The 12,673-nt window shown below is 46.9% G+C and overlaps 2 protein-coding genes across 6 annotated transcripts in view; one reads left to right on the forward strand and one right to left on the reverse strand.

Annotated features, from left to right (window-relative positions):
• Window positions 1-12,276, forward strand: part of hpgd (15-hydroxyprostaglandin dehydrogenase) — a 75,692-nt gene extending 63,416 nt beyond the window's left edge. Inside the window, exon 7 of the mRNA XM_085911118.1 lies at window positions 10,372-12,276. Within this exon, the coding sequence (XP_085767244.1) occupies window positions 10,372-10,465 (94 nt within the window). The 3' untranslated portion in view covers window positions 10,466-12,276. The remainder of the gene's footprint in view (window positions 1-10,371) is intronic.
• wdr17 (WD repeat domain 17) overlaps window positions 1-12,673 on the reverse strand; it is a 96,296-nt gene that overhangs the window by 11,310 nt on the left and 72,313 nt on the right. The window lies entirely within an intron of this gene.

Below are 12,673 nucleotides of genomic sequence, written 5' to 3' on the forward strand. Positions count from 1 at the left end.
TATTTGGAGTACTGCCTCTTTTTTTTTTTTTATTTTCATCTGACTGTGTATGCATATGTCACTCCTAAGCTAATCATTTCGTGTCATATTTTTTGGAAGCATCAATATTACTAACTACACTGTTGATAAAAATAGTCCTAAATGCAGTCCCACTGTCATATTTCTGACAGAATTTTACAAATAACAAAATTCAGATTGTTCAACAAGTTTCTATAGGTTGGCAGCTACACTCTAAAATTTAGAGTCTAAAAGGTCATTCAGGGCCTTAGTATATATCACAATATTTAAAAGTATAATAACTTGATAATAAGAGCAGATAATTTGAGTTGGATATATCAAAATAAATGTTTTGCCTTGTACTTTCTTATATTTATTAAGCTTGTTTGACTAAATAAATTAGTATTTGACAAACTAATGATAATTCTAATGACCTGTATTATTTGTTTGTTGTATCTGGGCGTGTGAGCGCGGGGCTAGGAGCGTGAAGTGACGTCATGCGGGTGGGACGTGTGGGCTAGTTAGTTTGGCAATCAGTTGGTGAGTGAGGCGCATGGGCGTGAGTTGTGGTCACCAGCAACTCCTGTTTGCATGTGTTTTTTTTTTTTGCCTTGTTTGTTGTTGTTGTTTTTGTTATAATAAAAGCAGACTTCCGGGTTGCTATTGTTTGGTGGCCGTTTGTCTACCGTCGATCATCGGACACGAAAGTATGGCTGCGGATCAAGAGGTTTGTACGGCTTCGTGCACCAACTGCACCCTTCTGTTAGAGAGGTTGTCCCTGCTAGAAGGACGTGTCCGCCAATTAGAGCAGAATAGTGCGATAACAGTAGATGTGGCGGACACTGTTGCAGTCAGCCCGCTAGCCCCGTTAACATTAGCCCCAAGCGGCTTGCTAATCGCGATGAGCCAGGTAAGATGCATAGCCGTCCAAAGTCATCTCGGTCTACTGGCCCTCGCACCTTGGTCATAGGTGACTCCATCACCCGAAATATCACGCTTAAAAATCCAGCCACGGTAATGTGCATTCCTGGGGGCAGAGCACCCGACATAGAAGCTAATTTTAGGGAGCTGACTCGCAATAGGAGTAGTCAACAGCGTAGTTCCTACTCGGACATAGTGATACACGTCGGCGCCAATGATGTTAGGATGAGGCAATCTGAGATCACAAAGAAAAACATGGCGAGGACTTGTGATCTCGCCAGAAAGATGAGTCTGCATCGAGTATTTGTCTTTGGCCCCCTGCCTGGGAGAGGCTCTGATGAGAGATTTAATAGATTAGTCTCCCTTAATCGATGGATGGCTGGGTTCTGTAAAAAGCAGGGACTGTATTTTATAGATAACTGGTCCTCCTGGGGCCGCCCCGACCTGCTGAGTAAGGACGGCCTTCATCCTAACCGTGAAGGCGCCTTCACTTTTTCTAATAATATAGATTAATGGTTGAGCCACTCATGACAGGTCACTTTAGAGCAGGCTGGGGCACAGGTGACTAGACCACCTGTCAGGATGGGTTTGGAGTCAGTTAAGTTATAGTTAACTAGCGCTAGGCTAGACTTCCAGCATGCACATAGCTCCTTGTGTAGACAAGAGCGTCACAGTTTGAATAGTGCTACAGTACACATGAACACACTTTCTACTGAGGTGGCAGACAAATCCAATCGCTTCACCCCGACCGGTATAGCTGATGATACGGTGCCTGTTTCAGATAATATTACATGTGTACCAAATATTTACTATCAAATTCCTACGGTCGTATCATCCCACCGCGCTAATAAACAATTGAGAGGTGATGTCAGGCCTAGAGAACACAATCTTACTTTCATTTTGTTTAAAAATCGATACGAACCCTTATCAACCGATTACACTTAAACTCGGGTTTATGAATATTAGATCGCTTCATACAAAAGCAGTTCTCGTTAATGACCTCATCACGGAACATAATCTAAATGTATTTGGTCTTTGCGAGACCTGGTTAAAACCTAATGAACTGCTACCACTTAATGAGGCCTCGCCTCCAAATTTTGTGAGCTCACATGTGGCGCGTCCTCAAAAAAAGGGTGAGGTGTTGCCCTCATCTCAGATTCCAATCTTAGATTTACGCCTTGTTCGATTAACGTATTTAAAACATTTGAAGTTCTCACTCTCCGATCCACTGCTTTACCGTCATTTTCTCTTGCTGTTATTTACCGTCCACCCGGGGCTTACTCTGGCTTCCTGGAGGAATTTTCAGAATTCATGACTGATCTAGTGACAAATGCGGATAATATAATGGAAATACCTTAGATCTGGTATTATCCCGAGGACTGGCAACCTCAAATATAACAGTACTGCCATACACTACTGTTTTGTCTGATCATTACTTAATAAAATTTGAAATTTTAGTTCTTAGTCAAAGACAAGAGAGCAATCAGAATTATAGCAGTCGTAATATATTAACTCCATGACTGCAACTACGCTATCTGAGCAACTGCTGCCAGCAACTGCCATATTCCCCCCCATATACCGCCGGCTCTATTGATAATCTTACAAATGAATTCAATGCTGCATTGTTAAATGCCATCGACTCTGTGGTGCCGCTACGTCTGAAAACTCGCCGTAGATTGCCTACTCCGTGGTTCACGGATGAAACACGTACGCTTAAGCAATTATGTAGAAAGCATGAACGCAAGTGGCGTTTAACCAAACTTGAGGTTTTCCATCAGACATGGCGCGACAGCCTCCTGAAATATAAAGATGGGCTTATTTTAGCAAAAACTCGTTATTTTTCGCAAGTCATTAATCTCAATAAAAACAATCCTAAATACCTATTTGATACAGTGGCAAAGCTAACACTACGTAGCCGACCCTGATAGCTCCTTTCACTCAGCTGATGAGTTCATGAAATTCTTTGCTCGAAAGATTTAATCCATTAGGGACGAGATCAAGATGACCATTCCGATCACTCAGTCGAGACCGCCGATTACCGGCGCTGACGATCCTGCAATAACCCTTTCAAATTTTAAAAGTGTGTCCCTCGAAAGGCTTACACAATTAGTTCGCGCGGCTAAACGAACAACATGTTTACTCGACCCGCTTCCAGCCAAACTATTTAAAGAATTATTTCAAATCTTGAATTTGGATAGTGCCATTAGCCTTTAAAACCGCTATCATTAAACCGCTACTTAAGCGACCAAATCTTGACCCGGACTGTCAGTAATTATAGGCCAGTTTCAAATTTCCCATTCATAGCAAAACTTCTTGAAAAAGTAGTAGCGCAGCAGCTTATTGATTACATGGTCGCTAATAATCAATTTGAATCTTTTCAGTCTGGTTTTAGAGCTAATCATTCCACTGAGACGGCACTTGCTAAAGTGACTAATTATCTCCTCATAGCTATGGATTCAAACATTCAACAACTATTGTAACTACTCGATCTTAGTGCTGCCTTCGACACTGTAGACTTTGATATTTTATTAGAGCGTCTTAAAGGTTGTGTTGGTATTTCAGGGTCAGCACTATGCTGGTTTCACTCATATCTATCAGACAGGACACACCGAGTGGTCCATGGCAATACGTCCTCTGAGCTCTATAAGGTTGCGTGTGGTGTCCCACAGGGATCGGTACAAGGACCAATTCTATTTAATATTTATATGATTCCGCTTGGGGACATAATACGTAAATATAATATTAGTTTTCAATGTTACGCAGATGACACCCAATTATATATGCCGTTATCAATGACAGATCCGCGGGACAGTTGTAATCTTGAGGCATGCCTTGCGGAGATCAAGCAATGGATGTCTCTCAACTTCCTTCGTCTGAACCCAGATAAAACTGAGATGTTGATAATTGGTCCAGCTCGTTATCAACATTTATTTAAGGAAACCACTATAACTCTAGATAACTGTACTGTCACTCAGAGTGATACTGTAACTAATCTCGGGGTAATATTTGACCAAACGCTCTCCTTTCAAAAGCACATTAAGAATATAACCAGAATAGCATTTTTTCACCTTGGTAATATTGCTAAGATTTGCCCAATCCTCTCGACCGGTGATGCGGAAATTATTATACATGTGTTTATCACGTCGCCCCTGGACTACTGTAATGGATTATTTTTGGGTCTTCCCAAGTCCAGCATCAAAAGTCTATAGTTAGTACAAAATGCTGCTGCAAGGCCGCTCTCTCGGGCAAGAAAATCTGATCACATTACCCCAATATTAGCCAACTTACACTGGCTCCCGGTCCATTTAAGATGTGACTTCAAGGTTCTTCTATTAACCTATAAATCATTGCATGGCTTAGCGCCTTCATATCTCGTTGACCTAGTTGTTCCTTATGTTCCGTCTCGTAACCTTCGTTCGCAAAACGCTAGTCTTTTAGTGACACAGAGGGCCGAGAAAATGTCTGCAGGGTCTAGAGCATTTTCTATTCGGGCTCCAGAGCTCTGGAATGCCCTACCAATGGATATTAGAACTGCTACCTCAGTAGAAACATTTAAGACACGTTTAAAGACATATTTCTATGATATGGCCTTTAATTAACCTGTAGTGGCCGATGCGGCTGGAGTTTGTTTTTGCTCCCTCTCCCCGACCCCACTTGCCCCACCCCTCCCCGGCTGGGGAGGTGGTTAGGTGACACCCAAGCTGACAGCAGCTAACTAAATTCTCGTGGACCAAATTCAGGATGAGGGAACTGCAGCGGATTACCCTCCTCGAAGACACTGCCAGTACGATCGAGGGCTCCTCCGACAGCTCTTCGCTTTGGCCTGGACATCCACTTTTTGATTTCCATATTATGTATTTTATGTGCCCTCTTTGCATCCATTGCAGCCTGGTGATCCTGAAAGGGGGATCCTTCCATCTGTGGTCTCTTCTCAAGGTTACTCATTTTTCCCCTGGTAGGTTTTTTTGTTTGTTTTTCCTTGCCCTTTTGGGAGCTCGAGATCAGGGGATGCTTTGAGAATAATTGTCAATTGTTTGTCTATGTGAAGCCCTTTGAGACTGCTTGTGATTTAGGGCTATACAAATAAACTTGACTTGAAAAGCGGCGATCAAACCGTCTGAACATCCTTGACGCACTGAGGGGCATCACTTTGGTGTCAGAAGTCTCGGGTTCACTTAAGCGCCGACTTTTGTGTGTCGGGATGTTCGGCGACTTTGTCAGTCTTGGGTTCACTTGAGCGCCGACATTTGTGTGTCAGGATGTTCGCCGACTTTGTCAGTCATCGCGAAGTGAACGAGGAGGCCAGGTGGCAGCGGGCGGCCGAAGGTAAAGGTGAAAGCCGTGCTCTGCAGTGGCTATGGTGATCGGTCGAGGTTAAAGAGGAAGCTGTGCCTTGTGTTATTAACATGCCTGAGCCAAGTTGGCCTCAGCGCAATCGCCATTTTCGTGGTGTTTCGCACCTTCCTGATCGTGAGCCAGCCCAAGTGGTGCTACGTCGACGCAGCGGCGGCGCTGGACGTAAATAAACATGGCGGCTTTGGCCTGGACATCCACTTTTTGATTGCAGTGGCTATGGTGATCGGTCGAGGTTAAAGAGGAAGCTGTGCCTTGTGTTATTAACATGCTCGAGCCAAGTTGACCTCAGCGCAATCGCCATTTTTGTGGTGTTTCGCACCTTCCTGATCGTGAGCCCGCCCAAGTGGAGCTACGTCATGACGCAGCGGCGGCGCTGGACGTAAATAAACATGGCAACTTTGGCCTGGACATCCACTTTTTGATTTTTCATATTATGTATTTTATGTGCCCTCTTTGCATCCATTGCAGCCTGGTGATCCTGATGTTCGCCGACTTTGTCAGTCATCGCGAAGTGAACGAGGAGGCCGGGTGGCAGCGGGCGGCCGAAGGTAAAGGTGAAAGCCGTGCTATGCAGTGGCTATGGTGATCGGTCCAGGTTAAAGAGGAATCTGTGCCTTGCGTTATTAACATGCCCGAGCCAAGTTAGCCTCAGCGCAGTCGCCATTTTTGTGGTGTTTCGCACCTTCCTGATCGTGAGCCCGCCCAAGTGGAGCTACGTCATGACGCAGCGGCGGCGGCGCCCTTGAGCTCGCGTGGCCGGCGATGAAAGCGCTTAAGTTTTCCGGGAAGGGAAGTTGGGAAGTGTATCGAGTTCAGTTCGAGTTAGCGGCTGATGCAGCGGATTGGTCGGAGAGGGTGAAAGCGGTACAATTGGCGCTTTCGCTGACAGAAGACGCTAGGTCCTGTCTGCTGCTGTTGAGCCCCGAGGAGAGATTAGATTAGATTACAGCGTGCTAGTGAGAGCATTGCAGATGCGCTTTGGGGAATTCAATTTAAAAGACTCTCTGCGCTGTGAGTTCAAGGAGCATGTTCGGCGACCGGATGAGCCGCTCTGTTGCCTCACTTATGAGAGCCTCGGTCTGCGCGCGTATGCTGGCATGCCGGTTGGAGTCCAAAATGAACTGGTACATGATCAGTTTATCCAAGCTCTCAGACCGGATGAGCTGCGCCTGCACGTCCAGCTAGCCCATCTGACAGCACTGGGAGAGGCGCTGGCACTCACCATGGAAAGGGAGGCAGTGAAGGGAACGCTACAATCATCAACCTGCTCTGTTTCAGCAACGTCGTCAGAAGGGGAGGAACGCAAACCGGCGTGGGTGGAGGAGCTGGTGTGTGCAATAAACGCTCGCTCAGCATAGCGTGAGCAAGGAAGCATTCGGCGTGCACGGTCTGCTGGTGTTGCGGGCAGTCTAGTCATCTGCTGCATCGCTGCCCAAAGATGACAAACCAGTAGGGAAACGAGAAGGGGTCTGTGTAACCCGGATGACGCGGACCCTTCGAGATGGTGACCGGGAACAGCAACCTGCATGTGCGCCGAGACCCCCATGTCCAGAGTGAGCGATGGACTGGATGTCGAGCAGCAGGAGCAGTTGTGGCAGGTGTTGTGGGACTTTGAGTACATCTTTGCTCTCAGTGAGAATGAGGTGGGCCTCACTCACTTGGTGGAGCACCACATCGACGCTGGGGACGCGCGACCAGTCAAGGTGCAGCCCTGACGTTTACCTCTGGTCCAGCAGGAGGCTGCAGATTGCGTTTCTGTGTGGACTACAGGCCACTTAATAAAGTGACGAGGAAGGACTGCTACCCGCTTCCGCGGATAGATGAGACATTGGACTTGGTATCAGGGTCTGCCTGGTTTTCATCGCTCGACTTGCGCAGTGGCTACTGGCAGGTCCCTCTCACCGCCGAGTCCAGTAAAATGGCATTCTGTACCACCCGTGGGCATTGACAGTTAAAGATCATGAGTTTTGGAGTATGCAATGCACCAGGAGCATTTGAGCGATTGTTGGATACCTTGCTCTCAAACATTCCAAGGCAGAAGTGCTTGGTGTATTTGGATGATGTCCTCGTCCATGGCGGGTCCTTCCAGGCCGCACTGGATTATCTGAGGCTGGTGCTTGGGAGAATTGCGGCAGCTGGACTGAAGCTACATCCAGAAAAGTGCCACTTTATGCGGCGAGAGGTGGAGTTCCTGGGCCACCGTCTAAACGGCAAAGGCATCAGCACATTGGAGGAGAAGGTCAGTGCAATCAAAGACTGGCCAATACCGAGAGACTAGAAGCAGCTTAAAAGCTTCTTGGGGCTGGCCTCCTACTACAGACGGTTTGTGAAATGATTTTCTTGCATCGGGGCGCCCTTGTTCCGCCTCCTTCGAGGTGACCATTCCTTCACGTGGACGCCGTCAGGAGGAGTTTTCCAGCCTAAAGGGGGTGCTCATCAGTACTCCTGTTCTCGCCCCACCGGATCCAGCGCTTTCTTTTGTGCTGGACAGACATGCTAGTAATGTCGGCATGGGGGGTGTTGTTGCAGGTAGCGCCCAGATGGTGAGAGAGTGGTGGCCTACTTTAGCCGCACCTTCAGTAAGAGTGAACGCCGCTACTGTGCCACCAGACGTGAACTGTGAGTTGTTTTGGCGGCACGTCACGTCAAATACTACCTGTGTGGCGTGCCATTCACCATCAGGACTGATCACGCTGCCCTGCAGTGGTTAATGTCATTCAAGGAACCTGAGGGTCAAGTGGCACGGTAGCTGGAGGAGCTGCAGGCATTACACTTCATTGTGGTGCATCGGGCTGGGGCCTGGCACGCCAACGCCGATGCCCTTTCTCGACGACCGCGTGCTGTTGACGCCTGCACCCACTGCGACCGGCGGGATGCCAGGGAGTTGGATTTGCGTTCCGAGGGCACTGCTGCGGGACCATCGTGCTGCACCTTGGAAGCTGTAGATGCTGCGGAGTGGGCTGTCAAGCAGGAGGGGGACTGCGATCTCGGCCCGGTGCGTCAGTGGGTTCAGAGTGGCAGGAGGCCACCCTGGGAGGACGTGATGGGACGGATTTGCCGTGGCTGCCAAGGGCCTGTGGAGCAAGTTCTCGGTGCTGCGCCTGAAGGATGGCGTGCTTCAGCGTGCGTGGAAGGAACCAGCCACCGGGGAGGAGAGGTGGTAAGTGGTGGTGCCCTAAGTTTTCCGAGAGGCGGTGTTGAGGGCCTGCCATGAGGGTACCGGTTCAAGACACTTTGGCAGCGCAAAGACTCCCCGACGGCTGCGGCAAGGGTTCTACTGGGGTCAGCATTGTCAAAACTTGGAGGACTTCTACCGGCGTTGTGATGAGTGTGCAGCCTACAAGGGGCCTCAGGACCAATTGCACGCACCGCTTCAGCAACAGAGGGTTGGGGCGCCCATGGAAAGGGTTGCTGTGGACATCATGGGTTCTTTTCCTGTGACGGACAGAGGGAACCGTTATGTGCTGGTGCGATGGATTACTTCACTAAGTGGCCAGAGGCATACGCACTTCCAGATCAGGAGGCAGACACGGTGGCTGACGCGCTGCTGGAGGGAAGAAAGCTCAGCGCTGCTTGTACTTCCTGCGGAAAATCAAACTTTTGCTCCTCTTATTTTTTTATTTTATTATTTATTCTTCGCTCTTGTTTATTCGTATGTCTTCTTGATTTCACTTTTTGTGATGTTTTCTTGGGTGTTTTGTAATATGTCTTGTCACCGTGGGATGGTGGGAAATGCAATTTCAATCTCGTTGTGTGTCTTAGCATGTGAAGAAATTGACAATAAAGCTGACTTTACTTTGACTTTGATGTTCTGTCGGTTTGGAACTGCTGACATTCTCCACAGTGACCAAGGCCGAAATTTCGAGTCCAAGGTTTTTGCTGCGCTTTGTGAGCGCCTGGACATGCAGAAGACATGCACCAACCCTTTGCATCCGCAGAGTGATGGTATTGTGGAATGGTTGAACCACACCATGCAGCAGCAGCTCGCCATCCTCACTTCCAATCACCAACGTGACTGACACATTCCACCTTTGCTGATGGCTTATCGTTTGGCCGTTCAAAGTTCCACGAGTTGCACTCCTGCTCTGCTGATGCTGGGCCGGGAAATCAGGACGCCGGCAGAGTTGGCGTTCGGGACGCCACCTGGTGACTCTGAGGGCCAACCGGGGCTAGAGTATGCCCGGAGACTGCAGGATCGACTGGAGGTGTCGCATGCATTCACCCAGGACCAGCTGGAGAAAGCCGGTGTGCGCCAGAAGCTAAACTACAACGTGAGGAGCAAGGGACGGAACTTCCAGACCGATGAGCTAGTTTGGGTGTACACACCCAAACGGAAGAAGGGGGGCTGCCCCAACTTGGACAGCCATTGGGATGGCCCGTGCAGGGTGCTTGACCGGGTGGGGGAGGTGGTCTACCAAGTGGCGGTTCCCCCTAGGGGCAGAAGGGTTGCCCTGCACCGAGACAGTGGGGTTCCCGTCTTTGAGGCGAGGTCTGCTTCACCCGCCACTTCGGGAGGTGCGATGGATTCATGTTCCCCAGATTCCGCCAGTGTTGTCCCTGCTCAGCTCGCAGGCGGTGAAAGCAGCCCGGGCCGAAACGGCCTAGAGACGGAAGCGAAAGCCACGATGGCTGGATGACATTTTTTGTTGACCCCTCGGGTCGAGGGGTTTCATAAAGGGGAGAGCAGTGTAATGTCCTGTATTATTTGTTTGTTGTATCTGGGCGTGTGAGGGCGGGGCCACGCCTCCCCTGCCATCATGAAAAGGAGAAAAAAACAAATTCAATTGTTTTGATTATAAAGGCATTTTCCTTTAAATTTTAGTAGTTTTGTATCATTTTGAACCAAAATCGCAGAATTCTTAGTTATGATAAAACCGAAGACGAGTCGCTTGGAGGAGGCAAATTATAAATGATAAAACTGAGCATTGCGTAATCACGCGGCTGCCTATGCTGACATGCTATGCAGTTAGACTGAACTGTTGTCTGTCTCTATTTCGCTGTTTAAGTGTTCAAACACTGTGGCTTTATTAACTGATTTCCGTCGTTAAGCTGATGTATATAATATCCATCCATTTTCTGTACCTTTTGTCCTCATAGGGGTCGCGGGCGTGCAGGAGCCTATCCCAGCCGTCCTCGGGCAGTAGGCGGGGGACACCCTGAACTGGTTGCCAACCAATCGCAGGGCACATAGAGACAAAAAACCACCTGCAGTCGCACTCACACCCAGAGGCAATTTGGAGTGCTCAATCAGCCTACCAAGCATGATTTGGGGATGTGGGAGGAAACCGGAGTGCCCGGAGAAAACCCACGCGAAAACATGCAAACTACACACAGGAAGGGCCGAAGGCGGATTCGAACCTGCACCCTCCTAACTGTGAGGCGGACGTGCTACCCAGTGCACCATCGAGCCGTCTATGTATATAATATCTAGTGTTTTTTTGTCATCTGTCTGTAACATCGTGTTTCTTTAGATGAACAAAACAGCTTCGAAAAGAGACCCAACGGAGGCAATGAAAAAACAGTTCTCCATCCATATGGCAGGGGGCGTTAGTATTCCCAGGGTGTTCTCATGCGCCCACCTGTAGAATACGTTATCTCCAGTTCAAATTTACAGTGAACAACTGAAGAGCAGTCATCCATTTATTTCGTTTTTTCATGTTTACATTTCGTTTTACAATGGAGGATTACACATCCAAACAAACAATTTTCAAGTATGGATTTTCGGTCGAAGCAGGAGGTCATCAGTAAAGGAAGACCAACTCCGGAGCTAAAAGGTTTGATTTGGACCACAGTACTTCAGAGCATATCTTTTCAAACAAAATGATACACACGATCAAAAACAAGTTTTTAATTCCATGTGCTTTATTGTTTATGTGTGTGAAGAGAAGACTGGTGACATGAGATTTTAATTAAAATAGTTCAAATTAAATAATGAATAACCAACTCTAGAGCAGCGTTCCCCAACCTCTTTTGTGTCACGGTTAGGTGTCGGACAAATCTTACCTGGGGGGGGTGTTGCCGCCAGTGCCTCCCCAGTCATGAACCTCACTGCACGTCACTGATTTATACAGCAAACGTCACCAAAATGTGACAAATTTATTTGTAATTAAGTGCCACACAACATGCTAAGGAATATGTTAGTCTGCCATGGCTTCTACAACAGATGTAATTATTGTTGGGATGTTTGGGCAAAAGTTCATAATTCTGAGTAAGGATATCAAGTCGAACTTCATGCTGATAGAGTGGCGGTGAACGAACACATATCAGAACAAGTAAATGGGATGTACAGTATTTTTCGGATTATAAAACGCGTTTTGGGTGGGGGGGGCGATTTGTACTCTGGAGGGACTTACATGTGATTTTTTTCACACATTTTCAAAATTCAAAAAATCTGCGATGTTATGAAACCGCGATAAACGAACCGTGATGTAGCAAGGGATTACTGTAATTTAAACTGCAAGTGACGTCAGCGGTGCGGCGGTTGTTTACATAAAGGACAAAGGATTCGATCACGGGATGACGAAGATGACGAAGGGCCCCACGTTTGAAGGATTTAATGATTTGGAGTGACACAAGGTTTAAAAACTTATTTATGTTATAGTTATTTGATATATTGTATTTCGTGTAGCACCTTGTATATGTTTTTATCGTTACAGTTCAGTAGTTGTTGGCTCCTTGTACTCTTGTTTTGTTAAATAAAAAGCCGTTTACCAAACCCACGTCTTTCCTGGTACTTTAACGCTACAATATAGTTATATACCAGATCTGTGCGGCGCACGCGCAGCGTTGTTAACATAAAGGAGGAGGAATTTTATTGATGGATTTAATGATTTGGAGTGACACAGATGGTTTGATAATATTGTTGTTATATGATAATTATTTGAACTATACTTTATATATTGTTATATGGGTCTGTAGATTAATTAGAAATGCAACTTACAACGAGTCCGATATGCGGCATTGTTGCATAAAGGACGATCGATGGATTTAATGAATTGGACACAGATGGCTTGATAAACGTGTTATGTTATAGTTATTTGAATAACTCTGAATGTTACGTCAGGCCCGTTCTCAGCTCCTCGTTTGTGTATATGTCACGTTAGCATACCGTATCGTTTAGCCTGTTGTTGCTGGTTCATGTCTGTTCTTGGTGTTGGATTTTGACAAATAAATTTGCCCCAAAAGTGCGACTTATACTCTGGTCCGACTTAAATATGTTTTTTTTAACTTTACTGTGCATTTCACGGCTGGTGCGATTTATACTCCGAGCAACTTTTCGTCCGAAAAATACAGTAAATTGTTACATGGTACTAAATGTAGTTGAGTAGCATCTACTTAATTTTTTCAGACATTTACTTAGTTCATGATGTAAATATAAATGATTTTATTGCTTTCAGGT

Source organism: Syngnathus leptorhynchus, chromosome 5 (genome assembly GCF_054491065.1).
Source record: "Syngnathus leptorhynchus isolate UIUO chromosome 5, UIUO_Slep, whole genome shotgun sequence".
Taxonomy (NCBI): Eukaryota; Metazoa; Chordata; class Actinopteri; order Syngnathiformes; family Syngnathidae; genus Syngnathus; species Syngnathus leptorhynchus.